This window comes from Mauremys mutica, chromosome 2 (assembly GCF_020497125.1).
Source record: "Mauremys mutica isolate MM-2020 ecotype Southern chromosome 2, ASM2049712v1, whole genome shotgun sequence".
Classification (NCBI taxonomy): Eukaryota; Metazoa; Chordata; order Testudines; family Geoemydidae; genus Mauremys; species Mauremys mutica.
In genome coordinates, this window is record NC_059073.1 from 226,775,751 (window position 1) to 226,801,498 (window position 25,748).

At 41.3% G+C, this 25,748-nt stretch overlaps 1 protein-coding gene across 3 annotated transcripts in view; it reads right to left on the reverse strand.

Annotated features, from left to right (window-relative positions):
* KCNH8 (potassium voltage-gated channel subfamily H member 8) overlaps nucleotides 1-25,748 on the reverse strand; it is a 371,011-nt gene that overhangs the window by 72,983 nt on the left and 272,280 nt on the right. For all 3 annotated transcript variants that reach the window (XM_045007783.1, XM_045007784.1, XM_045007785.1), the window contains exons 8-9: nucleotides 11,144-11,341; nucleotides 1,488-1,687 (exon numbers count right to left, since the gene is read on the reverse strand). In XM_045007783.1, coding sequence (XP_044863718.1) covers nucleotides 1,488-1,687; nucleotides 11,144-11,341 — 398 coding nt within the window. The remainder of the gene's footprint in view (nucleotides 1-1,487; nucleotides 1,688-11,143; nucleotides 11,342-25,748) is intronic.

Consider the following 25,748-nt stretch of genomic DNA (forward strand, 5'->3'; position numbering starts at 1 on the left):
CCCAGCCTGCCCAAGGAACCCTAACTGCAAACACTATTACTGTGATCCAGATCCTGAGATCCTTAATTAACCCTTATTCAGGCCTATAGTGCCCACTTCTGTGGTAAAACCCATGGTAGCGGTTATGAGGGATCAAACCTCCATAAGGTTCCCCCTTGCAGAGTTCCCTGTATGATGTTACATTGGACGTTAGGGGGAAAAAGGGATGGTGATGAGGTGGAATGAGATGCATGTCCAGGGCAAAACCCTGGTGAAGGCAAAGGGTGGATATTTCTTCCTAGTTTTTCCTCAGTCCTAATTCAGGCAAGCTCCCATTGTAGTTTTGAGCCTGGTTCTGATGTCACTTAAGTCAGTTTCTCAGCAGATCTAGTGCAGCAGAGGAAAATTAGTAAGCACATGTTTCTGCTCATAGATGCTTTTTTCATATAAGGGTGGCATAAAATTGACAAAACATTCTTTTTCTTCCACCAAGGCACCACAAGCATTTTTTTTTGGGAGGGGGGAGACACAGTAAAAGTGCTTAAGTAACTTTTTGAAAGTCAATAGGAAGAAGTAACTGGCATTTGTTCCTCTGAAAATCTCCCAGTACGCACCTCAGTCATTTAGCACTGGTGAAAACCCCACCCCTTGTGTTCTCTTTGTGCACCAGAAAAGAAAAATTCAAAAGGAATGTTCTGAAACCAAAATCTTCACATTTATTTCTATATTGTTTTTGGAGGCTATTGAGTTTTATAAGGACACATGTTATAATGACAATGAAATGTTCAGCAAGAATGGTTTGTTCAAACAAGCATTGGGCCAAGGAAAGTCATTATATCCTATGGAATAAAATAATAAATAATTTAGTTGAGTCATATATAAAGAAACCACCAGAATTCTCTCTCCAACTTTCACACTCATGTTACTCTTCTTCAGTAATTAGTTAACATTCAAAAATATGTAAGTAGTAATAAGTATATTTTAGATTCAGACAGTGCCTTTCAGCCTAAAGGATCCAATCATGTTTCACAACCTCTATAAAGACAACATCCATGAAATGCAGCCACCTATGTACAAAAGGTTGCAAAAGTGAAGAGAGGATAAGGATGGAGGAAGTAGTAATTTTGGTCAAGGACAGGGAAGAAATCCCTCTCTTAGGAAAAGTGCCATGGATACTTTCAACATTTGGTGCAAGACAGAAACTCCTCTGTTTCAGGGCATCATCAAAAAGACCCCTGCTGAATGGTACTTCAGTGCTTCCAAATTATGGTGGGCTTAGGTGGCCCTGATGAAATTTGAATCTGTAGTTTCAGGGAGTCTGATATTCCCAAACAGATGGTTCAACAACCTACATATCCCCTCTGGGATAACAGACTCAGCTTTATTCCTTATGCACATTCTTTCTGATGTGTGACTTCACATAACATGTCAGAATAAAACCATCTTAACCAAAAAAACCAATCAGAACAAATCTAAGAAGCCAATGGAAGCCATGCTTTGATTATTACCTCATTGGAATCTATTCCATTATTGACAGACCAGGTGGTTTGGAAATATTCAAGCATCCTCTGCTTTAACTGCTGTGGCAGGTGATGGACCCGTATAAAGTCCTTTAGATCCTTGGTTCTTGTGTGATAAAGGGACCATCTGGAGTACATCCTCTGAATTATAGCAGTCACATTTCCGAACACCAAGGCATGCATCAAAGCTGGGGAGAACAGAAATTATGTACAACGGGATGCAGCGACTTTTCAGATTATGGTTAAAATACAATATAGAAAATATTAGGGCAATTTTCACAGAATCCAAGCTTTCACTTATAAATAGGCAAAATTAAGTTTTAGAGCAGCACTTTAATAATAAAACTCTTAAGTAAATATAGCTACTCTGATAGTATGTTAACCAAACCAGAGAGGAGAGAGACATGGCATTTCAGAACTTTTTCTTTTCTTTTTTGGTACATATCTATAAAATTAGGTCAGAATGGATGCTGACGTGCTGTTATCTGACTAGAGATTAAAACCAAACTCAGGAAATAAATTTGTTTTCAAAGCCATTTAGAAACTTTGTCAATAAAACATCAGCATACTACAATTGTACATTACTTATTACTTATTCAGGATCAGGTTAATATTAAAAGAACCTGGGCTAAAAACTTCGGCTTGCTGGGTGAGGAGTCCTTCTACTTTGATATGATTAAAAAGGGTGACCAAATCTCTTTATATCTATCCTCTTTTGGGCATTTCTCTTGTGTAGATACTTGGTGTGAAATCTTTGGTGTGAACGGTTTTGGTGGCTTTCGTGATTCAGCTGGAGCTGGTGGAGGTGGCAATGTCATCTGGGTCCATCTCTGGCCCAGTCTGGGCAGGACATATCACAAGAATAGGACAAAGGTGGTCTGGGGTCCCAGGAGATGGTGGAAGTAGCAGCCATGATGCTGAAACTGACGTCAGTAGCCAATTTTTCTCATTCTTTAATGGACCTCAAAATGGACTGCTAGTTGGAACAGCCCATCTCCTCATTATTTTGTCCACCAGTTAGGCCTAATTTCCATCATACCAATTTTGGCTCACTGATTTCTGGTCCCACGCTTGTTTACCAGGCATGCTCTTAACACAGTCATTGAGTTTTATCAGTAGGCCTTTCTAGCTATGTCTACACGTGTCCATGCCCTATTGTTCACATCTGAACTCCAGAACCACACGTCTGCAGGCAAGTGGAGGGTGAAAAAGCTACCATGCCTGTGGGGTGTGGGTAAGTACACACCTCAGGCTGTGGCACAGTCTCGTACCCATGCCAGTCTGCACTGTGGTTGGGAGCAAGGGGCATGCACCAGGTCTCCAGTTTCAGTAATCCTCCACCCCCATTCCCACAATGCACCGAACTCTTTTCTTCCTCACCTTTACCCAAACTGCAAAGATCTCAGTCCCCCCATTTTCTTGGGTAACAGTGAGCCACATTGACCACATCAGAACAGCTTTCAGCTGCACTGTTTTGATCAGTACAAGTGAATATGGATCCTGCTCCGAGAACAGCTGCCTAGCCTGCCAATACACCTGCATGCTGACCAATCTGTGGTCAGAGTACACCGTCCTCCATGACTTCCTGGAGCAGCAGGAACATATAACTGTACTGGTGAAATTTTAGAGAGGCTGGGGCAGGTGAGCATTGAGCGGGCTCTGTCCTAGTAGCTGAAACGCATCAAGCACTTGAGGATCCTGTACAAGAAGGCAAACAACTCCAGTAGTTGCTACAGATGGACTTTTTGTACATGCTCCTTCTACGACAAACTGGGCCAGGTGCTGTCAAGGGTTCCCAGCACAAAGCTTCAGTGGCTCAAGACCCCCTCCTCAACCCCATCAGCCTTATCATTCGACGGGATGGTGAGGAGGCAGCAGGGAACACAGAGGATGCTCTGGATGATCCAGAGGATGAGGTGCATGTGATTTTGCACCTCTACCTGGAGTAGCCAATTAAGGAAGGTTCCACCCCTTCCCCCCGTGATTCTGAGGAGGGCCTCGAGCTGCAGCAGGAACCAGAACCCAAGGCTGACAAGTTATAAGTCCTCCCTACCAATATCTCCTCTTGCTCTGGTGCTAAATTCCTGATTTTAAGACCAGCCCCCACTCTGCTGCAACCCTTGCATGGTCCCCAAGCATGGAAAAGCTACAAATAACTAGTTTTATTGATTTCTGATGATCCACTATTATACATTTGACAGAAACTATGTCTGAAAAAAACTGATTATTAAAGAAAAATCATTGTGCCCATTGTCTGTGCATTTTTTGGCTGGCAGCCAGGCAGCGATGGTCCTAAGGACGCAGACCAGGAGAAGGGATGGGTTGGTTTAGAAAAGTCCTGGTTGGGGATGTGATGACAACTGTAGAAAACCTATAGTTGTCTCTCTGAAGTTTGTAATGGCTGTCCTTCATCCCTTGGAAGATAACTGTTTTAGTATTTCTGTCACCTCTCCCCGCCTGATCTTACCCTTCCCTTAGAAAGAGGAGCTGTGTGGAACAGAGAACAGGGGACTGGTGGAAGGGTAGGCAACCTATGGCACGGGTGCCGAAGGCGGCACGCAAGCTGATTTTCAGTGGCACTCACACTGCCTGGGTCCTGGCCACCAGTCTGGGGGGGCTCTGCATTTTAATATAATTTTAAATGAAGCTTCTTAAACATTTTTAAAACCTTATTTACTTTACATACAACAATAGTTTAGTTATATATTATAGACATACTAAAAACGTTAAAATGTATTACTTGCACACGGAATCTTAAATTAGAGTGAATAAATGAAGACTCAGCATACCACTTCTGAAAGGTTGCTGACCCCTGTGGTAGAGAGAGTCCAGGAAGGGAATATTCTGGTTGTCTGAGGAAAAAGTAATCACAGCAGTCCTTTCTTCTTTGTGTAAGCAGGGGAATGGTCCCACTATTGTGGGGAACTTTCCTGGCTTATACACTACTCTGGTGACATGGGCTAGCAAAAGGATCTGAGTCCTCGCTCCCACTTCCTTTACCCAGAGGCCTGCCCGACCTCAAGGGCTCCTCTTCCACTGTCCTGTGTGGCAGAGTCCTCGTAACCCCGACAAGGCTGGGCCCAGGATTCCTGGGGGGCTCGACCCCCAACCTTGTAACCAGGAGGAGCCTGCAGGACTCCTGGGACCATACCCTCCCCTCTGGCTCCTGAAACCCCTCACAAGGGCCCCCCTGAGCATCTGCCGTTACCCAATGATTAAATGATCTTTTCTCTCACCACCTCCCCCCAACCTTGAGCAGTTTTAACCTTAGTAGCTCCATAAACAACTGCTATATGCAGGTAACAATGCTGACAAAGAATGGTTAAAGAAAAGAATGTTTGCACACCCACAAAGCAAATGTTGATGAGGTCATTAAGAGATATTAAGTGCTCCAAATAGCAGAGGTTTGTAAACAAGTGTGAATAGGGAATTCAGAAGCATTACAACTCAGCAGCCACCCTCTACAGCGCAACCCCAACCCTCTGGCCTGGTCTACACTACAGAGTTAGGTTGACATAAGGCAGCTTAAATTGACCTAACTCTGCAAGCGTCTATGCTAAAATGTCTCTCCCGTCAATGTAACTTGCCCACTACACTAACTTAATGACTCCATCTCCACAAGAGGTGTGGAATCAATTTCGATGTACTTAGGTTGTCAGAGCGTCAGTATAGACACTGCATTGTTTACATCGACTGTTGCTGCCTTTCAGAAACCATGCTACAATATCCCACACTGACAGTTAAATCGGTGCAAGCAATGTCTCATACTGACACAAGGAGAATAGTGTGGACATGCAAAAGTGATTTAATTACTGTGGTGGCTGTACATCAACGTAATTTAGGTCAACATAATTCTGTAGTGTAGACATATCCTAAGGTGTTAACCCAGTGGTGGTGACTGTGACAGGGCATGACTCACCACAGTGGTGCCTCCTGCTGGCCGTCCTGGGGATTAGCTCCGCAGGTCAGTACGCCCTCTCCTGATGGTGCCTCGCCTGCTGTCACATCTGCTCTTGGACCCACGTCACTGCAAGGCATCCTCTTCACAACACAGCCCTCTGGCCTTCTCACCTTCTCTGCTCCCCCCTTCTAGGGGATAGTACTGCAGTCCAACTGTCCAGCCACTTCCCCCATGGTGAGTGTGTGTGTGGTGGGGAACCAGGGCCCGCCCACTGCTCCAGATCTCTGACCAGGGACCCCCTAAACCACAGTCACCTTCTGCATTCCTTTGTCTGAACTACCACTGCATTTCCCTGGGCCACTTCTCAGCAGCCACAGCACCCTACTCAAACTCAACGGCTCATACGGAGCTCCATCTCTACTCCCCAGGTCCCTGGCCTGCACTGTCCAAGGTGCTACAGGGTTGCAGCCTATTCAGGACACACTCTTCTTTCCTCAAGCTCCCAGTAGTGACTGACTCTGGCCCCACAGCCCCTTTTCTATGAGCCCACTGGGCTCTGATTGGCTGCTCTTTGCTGCTTCTCGGGCAGCCTCCTTAAGGGTCTATTAATTCCGCCCCTGCCAGCGCGGTGCGAACGCCCCATCACACTGCCCTACTATAATGGTTTGTAATGTGTGAATTGTCATAGGAACAAATGACTAATGAACTTTGACTGTAGGGGAACAAATCCTCACAAAGATGTGCAGCCCCACACGTCTGTGCCACTATTCCCTCCTATGCTTTTCCAACAACTGCACTGGGTGTGAAGGTGTCCTTCAGCAAAAGCAGATGTCATCCTGTGCCTCCCTGCTGTTCCAAGGTATGTGCACATATGACATCCCTGATTTTCCTTGTCTGCTGGGAAACCGGACCTGTGTGCATGTAGGTGGGATCCAGCTGCTTGTACACAGTCGGTAAAGCAGACTTGTCCTGAGCATACTCAGGATGGAAGCACTCCTCTTTACCCTCAAAATATTATGGAGTGTGCAACAGGTGACAGTTTTAGCAACGATGTTCACCATATTGGCCTCCAGACAGGTGTTTAGCACCAATGAGATTTCAGCCTCCCAAACATGCACTCCAGATCACTTTGCAGCTACTGAGTTTGTAACCGACTTCCCTTTTTCCAGGATCACTGATGTCATGATATGGTTTCATGAGTCAAGTTAGAAGCAGGTATAATGTGTCTCCCAATATAACAGTTAGCACATGTCATACGGGACCAGCAGACCCTCCGCAGGCATGCCGCCGAAGGCAGTCTGCCTGCCATGCTTGGGGCGGCAAAATGCCTAGAGCCGCCCCTGTCTATAATTAGATTTAACCAACCCAGAAACAAATGTGAACTCCTAGATCACTGTCACAGTCTTACTATGGAGTCACAGACAGTCCCATTAGACTCTCCAGTCTATCTTGCCACCCAGTCATCCCTGCTGAGTTTAGGTTTTCAAAAGTGGGGAACATGCTCCCCCATTTAAAAACTGGGTGGGGGGGAGGGCAATGACTCTCAACCCTGCCTCCCCACCCTGGCTATCTCCAGTGGCTATGACGGTCTCTGACTGGGTAGTTATTTAAATATTTTTTATCATCATTCAATGTGTGGCCACAGGCCTTATTTGCTGCACGCTATTCAAACCCTTCTCTGAATTCAGAATTACTAATTTTCAAATGGACTTTTCTATGTGACTAATGGACCATCACTTTAGTATTGGAAAGCTTCACAAACATGAATGAATTTACCTTCACACCACCCCTGTGAGGTGAGAGGGTGGTATTATCCCAATTTTACACATAGGGAACTGAGGCAGAACGATTAAGGCCAGAGTTCCCAGAAGTGTCCAGTAATAATGGCTGCCCTATTGCAGTGTTCTGCTGAACAAATACAGTAATAACACAATGCAAGCTGTAATATATCTGGACTCAGCTGCTGAAAGCAAGTTCACCTGTCAAGAGCAGAAAGATGAATCTACTAAAGTCTAAAGATCTTACTTATCTGTGCATGATCCACTTACTTTCTCCTTCAGCTCTGGGACCACATATTGCACGGAGTAAGACATTTTTATCTTTCCTATGATTATTTGTCTGTCTTACACCATAATTGAAAAATTCATACAAAATCAGTACATCAAAGCTAGCAAACAGATATAATAAAACAAGAATACCACTTCACAGTACAATAAAATAAAAATCAATACACAGTAAATGATGGCTACCTTTGAAGAACAGACATTATGTAAAATTCATAAGCATCAACCAAAGTTTCATAAACCGAAGATAAGGAAGCATCTGATATAATCAATAAATTTTTTTCCCCAATTCTTAAGGTCATGCTTGAAAAGTGCTTACAGGAAAAAATTACAGGCTCTTCCTGTGCTGAAATGTACCCCTTTCCTTTATCTGCCAGCCTACAGAACTTTATTAATAAAGGCTAGATCATTCTTTTCTTAATGATGTAATAAATTCACACTTTAGTCAATGATATATACTCTTCCAACTGACCTACTCTGCAGTGACATCCAGAGAACATTAGTCCTGCTACTTTAAAAAAAATACTATCCACTCCATATGAAGCCAACAGATTTATTAATTAATGCCTCGCCAGGGCAAGTATCTTGTAAAATAAATAAAGTATTAATTTTCAAGACTGTAGTCATTTCATTAATGTATAGTAAAATATAAGCTCTGGGAAAATTATACACCAAAGACACATTAAGAACCACATTTGTCAGACAAAAATACCTTAACCTTGAAACAATGTAGATGAATATTCTTGTCCCCAACAAATTCTACTGAGGTGAAGATAAGTTGCTTTGTCTACCATGTTTTTTACCTCCCACTGCCCCATGACAACTCCACTGCCCCTCTTTGCCCTCTCTGCTGAGTCCCCTAAATAATGTCCCACATACCTAAATTTCCACAAACCTTCAGTCAAAAGTGCTCTAAGGGTATGTCTTCACTACCGGCCGGATCGGTGGGTAGTAATCGATTTCTCAGGGATCGATATATCGCATCTCATCTAGACGCGATATATCGATCCCCGAACGAGCTCCTGTCGAATCCGGAACTCCACCAACGCGAACGGCGGTAGCAGAGTCGACATGAGGAGCCACGGACGTCGATCCTGCGCCGTGAGGACGGTAAGTAATTCGATCTAAGGTACTTCGACTTCAGCTACGCTATTCACGTAGCTGAAGTTGCGTATCTTAGATCGATCCCCCCCAGTGTAGACCTGCCCTAAATCAACCTCTTCTTCCTTCTCTTCTTGACATATGCTGCCACCCAGCCCCTTCCCAAATGCAAGTTCATTCTTTCTTCTTACAACATACCCTTGACTCAACCTGTCTGTCAGCTGCCAGTTTTCTTCTGTTGCATCTGCATTACAGTCCTGATAGAATCTGACAGTCCCTCTGCATTTCCACAATACCCCCGTCCCTGCACATGCACACACACACTGGACCTACTACCCAGGTGTGAGAAAATATCCCTCAAAGTTAACACAAGATCTGCATCTCACACCAATTAGTTATGAAGGGTATGTCTACACTATGAAATTAGGTCAATTTTATAGAGGTTGATTTTTAGAAATCAATTTTATACAGTCGATTGCGTATGTCCACACTAAGCGCATTACGCTGGTGGGGTGCGTCCTCACTACCATGCCTAGCATCGACTTATGGAGCGGTGCACTGTGGATAGCTATCCCACAGTTCATGCAGTCTCCGCCGCCCTTTGGAATTCTGGGTTAAGCTCCCAATGCCTGATAGGAAAAAAAACATTGTCGCGGGTGGTTTGGGATACATTTTGTCAGTCGCCTCTCCCTCTGTGAAAGCAATGGCAGACAATCGTTTTGCGCCAGACACCAGGGCGATTAGAAGAGCACAGCAAGGTGCGCTGCACATCAAAGAGGCTTTGAAAACCAGTTTTTTGACTGGCCAGGCTTCGGTGTCAAAATTGTGTGTGTTTCTCCTTGATGCAAACCCAGCCCCTTTGTTGATTTTAATTCCCTGTAAACCAACCACCCTCCCCATTTCGAAATAAAGTAACTATTATTTTGAAACCATGTATTCTTTCTTTATTAATTAAAAAAATGAGATAATGGACAAGGTAGCCCAGGTGGGGTGGGGGAGGAGAGAAGGACAAGGCCACATTGCTTATTGTAGCCACACTAAAAATCAAATTGTTTGAATGACAGCCTTTGTAGTGTTCTGAGAGCTAATATCTATTTGGAGGCCTGATTCCTTGTGCCCCACCATACAGAATTCAAATGAATTTCTCTGACTTCAGCAAAAGATAGTCATGAACTGCAGGGAGAATGAAGTCTCTTTCTCTTAACATGAAAAATGTCAAACTTCTGATTATTATAAAGTCATTAAACCAACAAAAACAAACAAGCAGAAGCAAAACAACACCTCCTGATATTCTTCTATCTAGGAAATAAATGGCAATTATATGGTTCCTTTATATTTTACCAAGGTAAGTTTTTGGAAGTTCTGCCATCTTCATCATTCCTTCATGGATATTTCTTGATTACCTCAATAAAAACAACCCCCCCTGTATTCCACTACAAAACATTGTGTTTGACTACCTTGAATACATGTGGAACATTTGAAGGTTAAATGTTTAAACCTTTTTCACTATTATTCAGCATTGAAATTGTATGTTATCAATAAAATTAATTACTGTACTAACTGTAGCATTCATGAAACTGCTGGAATTAATAAGACACTGTTCCTTGTCTGACTCATTATAATTACAGCTACTTATTGTTAGGACAGTGAAAAAGAGTTGATAATTCATGAGGCTTTTTATATTTTTATACATCATTGCTGGATGCTGTGAATTCATAATTTACAGTGGTATTCAGCATGTACCATGGTCTCTGGTGTTAAGTTGACAAGTTTACACTGTGGAAATTTACACTGCTGAACTGACAATACGAGTCATGAAGACTAGGCTGGGGTTGAAACTTCATTGGTGAAAATACTTACCACTAAACCCAGGACAATTAAGCAGCCAGAGAAACAATGTGGTACACAGTGGTCTAATGGTGACTCACTTTGCATCCCTCCACTCATGCAGAGCATTGCCTTTGATTAGTATGAAATATGTATTATTCTTTAATGCCAATATTTTTGGAGAAGAGATGAAAGTAAATGTATAAAAACTTGCAGAACTCTCTCTCCACTTTTCTCTATTACTGTCACTTATCCTGATCCAGGTATACCACATTTTGAAGATGAAACCAGTTTGGAATCTTGGAGTGAGGTGGTGGATTGACTCAACAGAAATAAAGCCACTGCAATGAGCAAATATTTTTTCAACAGTAACAAACATTTATCAACATAAATCAAAAGCAGGTAACAATAAGCAGACCAAATATAACAAAAACCCTTCCAGCTTTGAGAATTAATCTACAACAGTGATCAGGCATATTTTATTCAATATTATTTGTTGCCCTTGCAATTAAAAATTAAGACCTGCAGACAATTGTTTGTTGGTTTACTATACCACAAAAAGGTTTCAGATTCACTGAATTTGCTACTGAGCTAATGAAAATGTACCACATCATGGCTCACAAATTTCAAATTTAATCAAGGACATGGCATTTTAGGATTAGTGTTTTACTTGAATTCATTTCAAATTATAGTTTCAAATTGCCTTTTTTCCCCCTTTTCAAATTTCACTTTTCCGAAACATTTTTACTTACCCCCAATCAGCATTGTGCAAATGGAGAAAATTTTTTCTGCATCAGTATTGGCTGAAACATTTCCAAACCCAACACTGGTGAGACTGCTGAGAGTGAAATACAGGGCAGCTATATAGGCACTTCTGATTGATGGGCCTCCTAGTGTATTATTGCCATAGTAAGGAGACTCTATACGTTTCCCCAGTTCATGAAGCCAACCTGAAAAGCAAAAAAAAAAAAAAAAAAAAGTCCAATGAGAAACAGCATAATGAAAACGCCAGATTCTGTAAGATAAATGTCATACTTTTTAAGATTTAGGGCATTGGAGTCTATATATGATTCCAAGAATAAAATGAAAATTAAAGCTCCAATTCTGCAAACACTTACAAGGTGTTTAGAGAATTATGTCCATACACGATTTGTTCTTATGCATGAGTGCATATGGTGAAAAATAGACTCCTTTACTGAAATCAAGTGTTTATTAGATGCACTCAACAGCTGTATTGGGTAAATCAAAGAATCCAATTTAGCAGAGAAAATAATCTCATAATACTGTAGCATGAATACAACTTCCATTTCATTTTTTCCATTAATTGCTGTTTGAAAAGCTTTTTGAGCTTCTGAGAGGCAAAGCATTACTTGTTAATTATTCTCATAAAGATTTTGGATCTTTATGTATATATTTCTTCTGTATAGAAGAAAAGATTCAGAAAGCCAGACAAGACTTATAAACCAGAGTTAAGGTTTTAAAAAATGCTGTAGCAAATCTGTTTTCTAAATTGCTCATCTAATCTTTATTTTCATTTTTGCCAAATTGAGGGACAGCTAAGCAAACCTTGAACAAAGAATCTGAATAAATGGCAGATGAGTAACACATTAAGGAAAGAGCAGAGATAAAAAACTATTCATAGTGACAAGTTCTGCCCTTTGGAGGATCTGCTTTTGTAGGTGGGAAATCTTCCTAGATATTCATGCATAGTGAGGGCGGTATAATTTGCCTGGTATGCTGACTTCACTGTCAGAAGATCTGTGTGGGATTTCCTTTTCTGGGTTGTAGTCTAAACCCTTCATGACGCTTGAATAATTATGTTAATTTACGCATGTACTGACAGTTTGAAAGACAGAAACATCTATCCTTTCCACTCACTTCATACAGATCAGTAAAACTAGGAGCTGGAGAAATTCCTTTAGACTGAAAAACTACAAAATAGGCAATAAGCTTTAAATATGAAGTCTAACAATTGTGATAACATTTTGTGACTGTTTTGTGACTTTGTATTGGTATCTTCCAAAAGAGTTCAATCAAGCCTCTGAAAACAGACTGTTGAGGGTCATTACTACTAATACGCTGGATCAGCCACAACTGCAGTCTTTGTTTTTTTGTGCTGCCCCCTCCTCGCTGCCGTGGGATTCTGCCTACTCCAAACGGAGGGAGGGAAGAGGCAGGGAGAAGCATAGCTGTAGCCTTGCCACCACATCTGCATAACCTAGCAGGATTATCAGGATGCATAGGTGGAGAGCATGCTGCACCTTCATAAGGTGGCTGTGCAGAGTGACTTAGGCCTTGTCTACACTGGCAAGTTTCTGCTCAGTAAAGCAGCTTTCTGTGGTGTAACTCCCGAGGTGTACACACTGCCAAGCCACTTAGGGCTTGTCTACATTACCTGCTGGATCGATGGGCAGCGATCGATCCAGCGGGGGTCGATTTATTGCATATAGTCTGGATGCAACTAATTGACTGCCAAGAGCTCTCCCGTCGATTCCGGTACTCCACCAGGGCGAGAGGCACAGGCGGAGTCGATGGGAGAGCATCAGCTGTTGACATACTGCAGTGAAGACACCACGGTAAGTAGATCTAAGTACATCAACTTCAGCTACATTATTCATGTAGCTGAAGTTGTGTAACTTAGATCGATTCCTCCCTCCCCAGTGTAGACCAGGCCTTAGTGCGCAGAAACTGTGCAGTTGTAACACTGTTAAAAAAAAACAAAACAAAAAACAAAAAAACCCCGAGAGGCATACAGCTTTCTGCAACAGGGCTACAGCACCGCAGTGCCAGTGTAGACACCCTGGTCAATTACAATGCTGCGATTGGTCTCCAGGAGGTGTCCCACAATGCCTGTTCTTGGCTCTCTGGTCATCGGTTTGAACTCTAGTGCCCTGCCCTCAGGTGACCAACCGTGAGCCCCACCCCTTAAATTCCTTGAGAATTTTGAAAGTCCCCTTCCTGTTTGCTCTGTGATGCGTGCAGTGGTCTCAGCGCATTTTTTCAGGTAACCATGCCTGCTCCACGCACTAGGTGATCCTTGGAGCAATGTCAAGCTGCTGGACCTCATCAGCATTTGGGGAGAGGTGGTTGTCCAGTCCCAGCTGCGCTCCAGCCGTAGGAATTATGATACCTACAGACAGATTTAATGATGCATGACAGAAAGGGGCCATGACCAGGACACACTACAGTGCAGGGTCAAAGTGAAGGAGCTGCGGAACGCCTACCACAAGGCGCGGGAGACAAATCACCCCTCCAGTGCTGCGTCCATGAGCTGCTGGTTCTACAAAGAGCTGGACGCAATACTTGGTGGCTACCCCACTTCCACTGCGAAGGCCACTGTGGATACTTCGGTGGCTTGTGTGCCAGTCGAGATGGACCAAGCCAGGAGGAGGAAATCTTGGACAAGGATGTGGTGGGGGAGGGGGACCCAGAGGCAAAGGATGACTTGGATGTCAGAGATGCATGCAGCCAGGAGCTCTTCTCTACCCCAGAGGAGGCTAGCCAGTCACAGCTGTCGGAGCTTGGCAAAGCGAAAACAGGAGAGGAAGCTCCTGGTAAGTGGATTTGATTTTGGGAATCGCTGAAGCGAGTTTTTGGGGGTTGGAGGGTTGCACAAAGCAGGCTTGTGTCTGTATGATGCGCGTACTACCACATGCTTAGTCTGAGCAGCAGAACTGGGTGTTGATAGACTCCCTCACTTCACAGGAATCTGCCTCAGAGATCTCTCCACAAAACTCTCATGGAGATACTGGGCAATCCACGGCTGCAAGTTCCTTGGCAAAGCTGCTTTGTTTCTTGCCCTATTAAGGGTAACTTTCCTGCACCATTCTGCCGTCACTGGGGGTGGGGAGGGGACAACCATTGCTGCACACAGGTGAACCACATAAAGGCCAGGGCGGAAGCCTCAGTCTTGGAGAAGACCCTCCCTTGATTCACTGCTCACCCTCAGCAGCGAGATATCTTCCATAATGAACACAGCCTATGGAAAATGTCGGGACAGTAATGATTATAAGCCCCAAGAGCCACATGCCTAGTGGGCAGCACGGTCCTGGAACACTGATTTCCCCTACTCCTGCGACTACTCATCATTTTGGGGTGTTGTGCTTGCCTGGGGTCACCCAGTTAGTGTGAATAGCGGCTGTGTTTTGAATCACTGAATCAGTGGTCCATGTGTTGCAAACAATACTGCTTCTGTAAAATGTTGCATTTTGGCTTCACAGATATGACCTTGGGAGCCCAGCCTCCCTCTTTGTTATCGCCGGCTGAACAGGTGCGTAGAATTAGGAAGGGCCACAAAAAACTAAAGAGGACTTTCTGTGTGATGTCATGACTAGGAAGCCCATTGCTGCAAAACCATCCACGATGTCCTTCACATTGCTCAGAGTCACATGCTGCATAGCAGGAGGTGATTAACGGCCTTGCACACTTGCATGACAATGGCTCCCATGTTGGATTTCCCAACTCCAAATTGATTCCTGACTGACCAGTAGCAATCCACCCACTTCTCCACTGTCATTGAGGCTCTCATTTTGGTGTCCCTGTGCTGGAGGATTGGGGCGAGTTCTGCACACAAATCCAGGAATGTGTCCTTTCACGTTGAAAATTTCTGCAGCCTCTGTTCATCATCCTAAACCTGCATGGCAATGCGATCCCACCAGTTGGTGCTGTTTCTTGGGCCCAGAATTGGCACTCCATCATCTCCAGCTGCTCCGTGAGTGCCACCAGCAACCTTGAATTGTTTCTCTCTCTGTCCCACAGTGATCTAGCCTCTAAGGAATTGTCACATTCCCTGTGGCTCCTCTTGCACCTCTGCAAATCCTTCAGGATCAAGCGCCTTACTATTCATATAACAATGTTATCAGGCAGTTATCATATGAAGGTTTGTGTTTAGATACAAAATATTTGCAAATATACAAGTGAAAAGAAACTTATGCCATCTTATGCATTTGAGAAACAAAAAAGGTTTTCACCTTTAAGTAACCAATATAATCTGTAAAATATATCCCACCATAAATGTTCTCCAGATTGAAAGAACGGATTCTTAGTGTGTTTACAAGGAAATCAATTTCAATAAGCATATTTCTAAAATTCATTGTGTGGGTTTAACTTACGGTGGTTCTTTCCAAAAAGGAGGGCTAAAAGATCCACTTTTATTAGTTGGTTTATAGTTCTGATAACACACCCTAAGCATTACTTCTTTGGGGAATTTCTGAATGAAAACACCCTCCCATCTTTTACACAACCAGTACTCTTTCTCAAACATAAAATATCTTACAAAGTCTGTTTTCTTGGGGAAAAAATCATATTGATACCAAGCCGATATCTTATACAAGAGGGATTTGTCCTGTTCTTTGATGAGGCACTCAGATGGGTTGGTTTGTTTGTTTGTTTTGAACAAATGGTTTCTAGATTTGCAGTATATTCATAATTTCTAATTACAGACTCATCAAATATTCTATACACAACATGAAACACAATATCTTTTATATACATCTTTCAAAATATAATATTAAAGAAAATAGTATAGAATGTTAAAGCAAAATAGAAATGATAAAGCTGCATTCTATAGACTGTATAAACACACTTGGAGATAATAAACTTGGATCTATAACCAAAAAGAGGTTATCTTTCTGACATTTGCTTGTCCTTGGGAGACAAAAAAGCAGAGCCTTTGGTATTTCTTTGATGAGTTTGAACATTTTGTAACATAACTAGCTAAACATTATATGTATTGTTATATTTTCAAGCATCCTGGCTATAACATACTTGTAGCTATATCTTAATATTCAGTAAAGACACAAATATGCACAACCTATATAAAAGTTATAGTAATTTTATTTATCTTATTTTTGCATCAATATGGATGTGTCTCTCTCTCACACAACACCATCATGTAATGATGTGGATAATTATAGGCATGTCAGTCAGATGTTGATTCTAGGCAAGATAATGGAGCAGCTGATATGGGACTTGATTAATAAAGAATTAAAGGAGGGTAATATAATTAATGCCAATCAACATGGGTTTATGGAAACATTGATCCTGACAGATTAACTTGATATCTTTGTTTGGTGAAATAGCAAGTTTGGTTGATAAAGGTAACAATTTGACTTAGTACCACACAACATTTTGATTAAAAAACTAGAACAATATAAAATTAACATGGCACACACTAAATGGATTAAAAGCTGGCTAAATGAGAAGTCTCAAAACTGTAAACAGGGAAAACTGTAATTGTAAATGGGGAATCATCACTGAGTGGGTATGTTTCTATTGGGATCCCGCAGGGATTAGTTCTTGGTCCTATGCTATGTAACACTTGTATCAATGACCTAGGAGAAAACAAAAACATCACTGATAAAATTTGCAGATGACAAAAATTGGGGTGAGTGGTAAATAGTGAAGAGGATGATACAGAGAGACGTGGATCTCTTGATAAACTGGCACAAGCAAGCAATATGTGTTTTTAATATGGCTTAATGTAAATGTACACATTTAGGAACAAAAAATGCAGGCCATACTTATAGGAAGGTGCAATCTATCCTGAGAAGCAGTGACTGAAAAAATATTGGAGGTCATGGTGTATAATCAGCAGAATATGAGTTTCCAGTGCAATGCTGTGGCCAAAAGAGATAATACAGTCCTGGGGTGCTTAAACATGAGAATCTCTAGCAGGAGTGGAGAGAGGTTGTTTTACCTCAGTATTATGCACTGGTGTGACCATTGCTGGAATACTGCTTCCAGTTCTGGTGTCCACAATTCAAGAAGGATGTTGATAAATTGGAGCCATGAGAATGATTAAAGGATTAGAAAACAGGACTTATATTGACTGACTCAAGAAGCTCAATCTATCTAGCTTAAAGAGAAAGTTAAGGGCTGACTTGATTACAGTCTGTAAGTACCTACATCAGAACAAATATTTGATAATGAACTCTTCAGTCTAGTAGAGAAAAGTATACCATGATCCACTGGCTGGAAGATGAAGCTAGACAAATTTAGAGTGAAAATTTTTAACAGTGACAGTAGTTAACCATTGGAACAATTTACGATCATGGTGGCATCTTCATCATTGGCAATTTTAAAATCAAGATTAGATGTTTTTCTAAAAGATACATTCTAGGAATTACTTGGGGGAAGTTCTATGACCTGTGTCAGAGATGATCACATTGGCTCCTTCTGGCTTTGTAATTTGTGAATCTCTGTATGATTTTATATATTTGGATAATAATAGTTACATTCTACATACACGCACTGCATAACAGAGTGACTATTCCACATACGCTGTAAGTTTATCTGAAAAGCAGTACTTCCCCATAATCATATATGTAAATACAATCAGGGATAATGTTGTAGGAGAAAAATCTCTTTCCTGAGAATATTATAAACTGTACAGCAAAACTGGCTGGAAAACAGGTTTCCCAGGCCACGAGTATTTGAGATTTCAAAAAAAAATCCCAAGATGTTTGAAAATATTTCATAAGAAAATGAGACAGCGAGAGCGCATGCTGTCACCCTGGTTTGAGACCAATCTTTAAATCTGGCAGAGCAGGGACTTGAACCCATGTCTCCTATATACAAGCTCACTTTCTCTCTTTGACTCATTTTGACTAGCAATTTCATCCTGGACCCAAGAAATATTTCCTGACAAAAGTTTTGTCAAAATTGGGACATTCCTGCAAAAAGTTTTGGTTTTAATGAATCAGCATTTTCTGATGAAAAGCTGTTTCGTCAAAAAATTCCTGACCAGCTCTCCTCTACAAGTTCCCAGCCTCAGCAGTCCCCTTTTTCTGAACACTCAGTTACCCTTCCTCTGTTACAACTCTTGCCTCCTTCTCCCATGTTACAAATGCAGAAGTTTCTCATATGCTGTCCTCCTCTAACGTCTCCACTTGCTCAGGTGATCTCCTGATCTTCCTCACAGTCTGTCTCAACCCCTCCGCTCCCTTATACTCCTCTTTAACCTCTCACTCTCCCATGGCTCAGTCACAAATCTTAGTAGTTTATGTTATGAAACATCAGTTAATATTATACAACTGGAAATTATGGCAAACAAAACAAACAAAAAACCCTAAAAAAACCCCAAAGCAAAAATACTAGAAAAATAGGAATTAAGTGTTAATCACCTCATCAAAATACTTTACAGTAGTAATGCAGAAGGTGCTGTATGTCTTCTGATGTGTAAGGAGCAGACAGTTTAAGGTCATCCTGGCAAAATAAGACTAGCTGAGAGAAAATGGACCCTGCATAACCGGACCACATTTTTTAATGGAAGTAAATTTAATTCCTCAGAGCAGTGCTGGCTCCCACTGTCACAACCTACAATCACTGTTGTAGGCCTGCTTCCAATTTAGATCTACTGAAGGACATCAATGAGCTGAAGGGAACTCACTGGGGCTTGTGGGATCCCCTTGTTAACAGAGCTGCCCGCTGGGCCCTCTAAAGGAGAACCACAGCTTTCATTATTTAAAAAGAGTGTGGATGAAATCTTGGCCCAACTGAAGTCAAGGGCAAAACTCCCATTGACTTTTATGGGGCCAAGATTTCACCCTATAACTTTAGGCTTTTTCCGTGCAAAGTTTGCCTTGAAAAAGTAAACTCCAATGCAAAACATTTGCTAAGATGGAAAAGAATACACAGCTGGGCTCCACTTCTGTAACGGTCAGCTCTTAGCAAGATAAACAGTTCCAAACTTTTCAATCTCTTGCCATAAGAGTGTTTCTATGTCCCAATCATTACCATGAACCATTTGTTTGTGACCCTCACCTTTACTTGTGCTATATCTAGTTTGAGGTGGGGTAACCAGAACTGCACATTGTATTCCAGATAAGGCACATCATTTATATAATTACATCACAATTGGATGCACTGGGAGAGTGTAATTTAAAAGGACTGAACATGAGGCAAGGAGTCAGTTGGCATGCATAATAAATAGAAGATACATGGAAGTTTCCTTTTCAATCACTACATAGCGCAAGACTGATTTAGAGGGAAAGTTAAACTGGAGAAACTTTAGTATAAATGCAGCAGACACATCTGTAAAGGCTTCATTGCAATAAAGTAGGGTTAGACTTAATCTATTCCCATCTGTCTTTATTTTGCTAACCAACTTTCCTAGACACAGTTTTTTTAACTACAGGGGAAAGAAACCCCTGACAGAGGGAAGACATCTGAAGGGCTTGTCTACGTGGCGGGGTAATGCACACTGTGGGGGTGTGATTCTAAAGCACTCTAATGTGGTTTGCATAAATCAGTCCATGTAGACCTTGCTGGTGCACGCTAAAGATTCCCTAGTGCACTTTACCATAGTGCTGTAGTATCAGTTAATGAACAACACATTAGGATGCTTTAGAAATCACACCCCCATAGAACGCATTACTTCTGGTGTAGACAAGCCCTCAGTTTTCTTTAAGTAGTAAAAAAAAAATCCTGTTAAAGTATATTAAATCCATTCATAATAGAGTTTATGCTACCAATAGGCTTATTCACAGTTGTGTGTATTATAGGGACATGTAAATAGCTTAAACTGTATGTTCAAAATATGTCATATGGGAGGCAGCTGATGACTTAGGGGATTGGTGATGATTTTAAGAAATTGATATGAGCCTTTTATACTTACATTGTCAATAGCATCCAGACCAGTTCGGGTGTAAAATTTTGGCGGCCCTATGTGGAATGAGTTTGGTCCTGTTCTCAGTGATCGGAGTCCAGTCCAGTTCTCAATGATACATGTCCACGTCACCAAACTTACCATTGCAATAAACATTAATTGGCACCTTGTTGACATCTCAGCAAACACACACACATACATTTGGGATGGGCATGGAGATGAACAATATTATCATTCCTAGAAGTACTCCTCCTAGCTCAACTGTTGAGGCACGTTGGTCCGGCACTATGGAAAAACTTGCTTCGCCTCTCTAAGGCTTTCAACCATATACATTCCATAAATTCTAAATATACACAGCTATGCAAATGCACTCCTGACCTCCATGGATATAGATGTCTGTCAAGCAGTGGAGCCAACTAAGGAGAAGACTCAATTTAAGAAAGCCACGGAGGGAGTGGTGGGGATGGCCAGGAAAAAAGTGGGGTGTAGAAAAGGAATCCCAGTGTTGCCTGGATCCTCTACCCTGCACAAAGGACTTTCACTAGACATTTCAAGTGCAGTTGTAAGTGCAGCACTTAGATACTAATGTGAAGGATGGTTCAGAAAACTAAAGCTGCACAAATTTGCTGGATGGGTCTCTATATTGTAAATAAAAGCAACACACAAATCCTTTGTTATGGAATGAAGAAGTGAATATGATCTTTTTTTCTGCATGTAAATATTTTGTGTTACTTTTCTATTAAGTAGCTAAAATTCTGGAAAAAAAACAGTTAATGCACAATAAGTTTGACATTTCAGAGTTAAGATGTGCATCTGTTTAAATGCCAGTGCATACACTAAAATAAAACCTCAAATCATCTGAACTACAAATGCCATATGTCATTACCAACTCTATTTGACATTACAAACAGCATGCCTCAGGGAGTTGTTATGGATCTTGTCACTGCCATCATTTACCAACATTTTTTAAATTAAAAATGGAGGCTCTGTAGTTATTGGTTCAGAACAAACTTGTCAGAAACAGAGTTTGATGAGAACACCTTCTTTCCAAAATTACAAATGAGGATTTATCAGCAGCAAATGCTAGGATTATTATTGTTATAATGGAAGTTAAGTGTACTCTACAGAGGACTAGATTCAATAATAGTGCCATTTAGCTTCCACAGCACAGAAGTTGGATAGAATTTTTATTGAATCTCTTCCCAAATTAGCAACTGAAACAAGAGATGGGCCTGAGCCAAAACTCAAAGTTCAAGCAGCTACTAATGCTGGGGACATCTGGACCCCAACTTTGCTTCTAGCTCATTTTTTATGATGTGCCAAATCAAAACTGGGCCCCACTGAAGTCAATGAGAGTTTTGCCATTGACTTCAATGGGGCCATAATTTCATCCTCAGACTTGAGAAAATGTGGCTCTTTATTCATGTCTGAACTTTACAGCTTGCATGGGTGGTGGGCCAGATTTAAAAAAAACAATATCCCAGGGTGTTTTCCAAAAAACCACCCACACACCTATCTCTGGCTGGAGCTTTATTTCTCCATCTTTTGAAACTGGCTCAGCCACTGTGTCTCAGATTCTATCCCAAGTAAAACACAGTTGCATAAGAAATAAAAGCAAAACAAAAATGGGTTACTTGCCCATAACGTCTTGGCCTCTTCCAAGACTTTCTGTAGTGTAGTGGAAGGGTGCTGCTTATATAGTCCCCTTAAATCCCAGCATACTTTGCCACAGGCTACAACTACTGTCACTGTTACCTGGGAAATGCTTGTTAGCAAACCCTACTCTCTTGCACCTCGATGAGAGACTGACTGGGAACTAACTGGATCCAGCTTTGTCCCTCACTATTAAAGGCACAGGAGCTCTAGTGCATCCGCCTCATGGAATTTAGGTTTCAGGCCCTAAAAACAGAACCAGCAGTTTTCCCAAACTGCCTCTCTGTTTCTCAGTGAACTTGCCCCACACAAGCATGGTTCCTGAAACAGCATAGTACAGGCCCAACAGTATATATTATACCTACATGCAGCTATATGAAGGCTAAACAATCTAAACTATCAAATAGGTTTGTATTGATACAACACATTTGTGCAGAATTTGAGAACCATTCGACTGTACTGGAATATAGAAATGAAAATGCCATGCAAAGGTTGCAACAGGTTTTAAACCACATCTTCAAAGGAAGGTGGCTCCCATTACATCAGCAAAGAGCCATTTATTTTCAGAGAATAAAATTAGTTACAGTTTGATCCCAAGGGAAAGATCCTGGTTAGCAACATTTAAGTAGAAAATAGAAGTAGCTCAGTAATGAATTAAGCTATCTTTGTAAACCAGGTACCAATCAGAGACAATGCATAATAAGAGAAAGGTTAGCAAGTGGTTATAAAGACAGAGAAAAGTAACTGGTTGGAATAAGGAGAATTCTTCTGAGAGAAGGTACCTTTACTCTCTGAGCATTAGCATTATCTCTTGGAAATAAATATAGTCTCAAAACCATTATAAAAATAATTCTGTAAGCTCACAGACCAAGTCATAACAAAATTATTGATTCTATTGTGTTGACTGGAAATGCAGTTTTCCTGGCAAACAAATATTTAATCATCATATTGGTTTCAAAAACAAGAGGTGCTCAAGGGATCTTAAAACAGGAAAAATTCTAAACTCCGATTCTAATGTTGGTGGTAACAAAGACAGCTGAATCTACAGCAATGCCAAATACCTGATAACAATTAAGCCTTATAGTCACAAAACTGAACTCTCAATGGACACTAAGAAGTTTGCAAATATCACAGACTGCAAGAAATAAAACAAAGTTTCTAAATTCCCAAGACCTATTGAAGTTAATGGCAAAACTCCCATCAATTTAAATAGGGCCAGGATTTCATTTCCTGTCTTTAACAGCATGGGGGCTTGAAAATAATTGAGGTATTCACTTTGGAAGGACAAACAATTTATCCATAAGGAGAGCTACTGTTTATCATGTAAGAGACTTGGAATCCTCATGAGTGAAGGCAATGAGGTGCAATGGTAATTCCTTTATGTTGGATATTGGTATGTTAGGTGCTTCTAAGGCGAGTCAAAGCAGTTGGGCTAGTCTGAGATATTTCTGTTAACACAGTAACATTTCATTAGAAAAAGAATGAAAAAAGATAAATTTGTTTGAACATATGATTAGTCAAGGTAGAGTTTTGCTATTCCTCTACCTAACCCAATGGAGTATAGTATGAAGGTAAAGGAATTATCAACAGCAGCCCTTATTTCCTGTGAGGGCAAGTCCAAGAAGATTTGTGTCAGAACTAATCGTTTTGCTTCATTCATCATTAGGATCACGTTCCCACTTGGTGAACTTAATTAATATTAGTCTAAATCCTGACCCTCTTGTGCTTGGGCATAAGGGAAAGTTTTGTACCTTATTTGTGTGTATGGTGACTTTGCACTCGCTTGACCAACCTTATGAGTGCTGGCTCTGCAGTTGCTCCAAGGTCTGAACCCATAATGATTCTGGAGGTGATGGAGAGTTTATGTAAATGAGATACTCACAATTTTTCCCTTCTCCTTCTCCCACAAGTCTATCTTTAGCCTCATAAATTTGCCATGGGGAAGAAGAGGAAATTGGGTTGGGAAGAAAACATCCCCCTATGAATCGAGATATGCGGCAGTCTCAGGAGCGTGACCCTTGACCACAGGGCTCAAAGTCTCTAATGTCACTTTGTCCCCTCTGTGGTAGAGGAACTCAGGCCAAGATGGGTACATCTTGGCGGACAGCTGCTTTTTGGGACTATGGGCCAGCTGTACAGGCTGTGGGTTGTTCTACTCATTCCATCTCCTTTGAGGAGTCACTCCCCCACTGACATATAGGACTGAAAATGCAGTTTTCATGGCACAGTGACAGAGTGCTGTTATCAGCTTCAACTTGGGCCCTATGGAAGCCAGCACTCTGGTCAGTTAGAACACCCAGGGCACTGGGTGTGATTAAGGTAGAAGGGAGCACTTACACCTGCTGGTAGCCTGACAAGCTAATGAGGTAATTAGCTCACCAGCTGGAGAACCCAGGAAGGAAAGGAGGCAGTATAAAAAGCTAAACCAGGGAGCAAGAAAGGTGATCTACATAATTGCTGCTATGTTGTGATGTACCTGGGGCATAGATGACAATAAAGATACTTGACGGTACTCTGGTGGACTCTGTATACTGGTTATTTCACCCAGAGGGCTTACCAGAGTTTCCAGGAGCTGAAGGGGGAGTCTATTGACAGACACACAACTAATTTTGAATATTAAACACAAGGAATCCAAACAGCCTTCTAGCTCTTTTGGTTATATTAAAGATGAAGTAGTAAACCATCCCTCAATTGTCCCACAACAGAGCTCCACATTAAATTGGGGGCTGTCCCGTAACGGGGAGACAGTCTATAATCTATGGATTTCATGCATCCTAAAAGCCATCTCAGTAGGTCTATGAAATACTTTTCTATTGATACTTTATAATGTAGTAATTTTTTGCACACCTACGCTTACCGTAGGTAGCAGCTACAGTATAAATGACAAGTGCATACACATCCTTGCAAAACTAGTCCACAAGTCCTGTCAGTCTCATTGATCAAGAAGTAAATAAATATAGAAGAGAGATGTACCAGAAAGTCTTCCTCTCTATAAGGAGAATAGATGACTCTTTTCAACAGTAATTTGTCAGCTGTGTATATTTAGGACACTCAAGAGATCGGGATTCTAGTCCTGGCTCTTCCACTTACTTTTACAAGTCACTTGATTTCTCTCTGTCTCCCCAGCTGTAGGATTTAGATAATTATATTGCAACCTTTCTAGGAATATTGTAGTTAGTTATTGTAAAGTGCTATATAAATACTAAGCATATTTATAAAGTTTTATTAATGAAATATGGTTTAGATATGCCTCCAACATCAATATTGGTTGATCTGGGCACAAGTTTCCTTTTGGTGTTGGACATTTTTAAACATTATTTATTCCATTTTGCCCATATGGAGTTTTGTTTCTGTTTTGTTTTTATAAACGAGAAGACATTATTAACTTTAAAAAGTTCACTATTTTTATGTTACCTCATATATAATTCATAGAAGCTTTAGATAGCAGTAACTACTGGCCTAATCAGACAAATAATCAAGGAAGTGAGACTATGGACAGATGATTAGCAATAGATCGTTTCCTTGTAGATTATTGACACGATACAGACACTGGTGTGCTGAGACAACTGTCTATATTGCTGGCCAATATTGTTTCATTCCGTCTGTATTGATCTGCTGTGTCTTATTTTATACATAGACTGTAAACTCCTTGGGACAGGGACCGTCTTTTTGTTGTGTGTTTATACAGTGCCTAGCACAATAGGTTGCTAGTCCATGATTGGGGCTCCTAGGCACCAAAACAAATAATAATAATAAAGATGATGGTGATGAACTGGATAATGATTTTCCTCTCTGATGTTCAAAAACCATTTTCATTACAAATATTAGTGGTTTGGTCTATTATTCATAAATTACCCTCTAAAGGTACATGGAATTTGACCATCAGCAAAGCCTGTGCAACATAAGAACATAACATAAGAATAGCCATACTGGGTCAGATCAAACGTCCATCTAGCCAAGTATCTTATTTTCTGACAGTGGCCAATGCCAGGTGCCCAAGAGGGAATGAACAGAACAGATAATCATCAAGTGATCCATCCCCTATTGCCCATTCCCAGCTTCTGGCAAACAGAGGCTAGGGACACCATCCCTGTCCA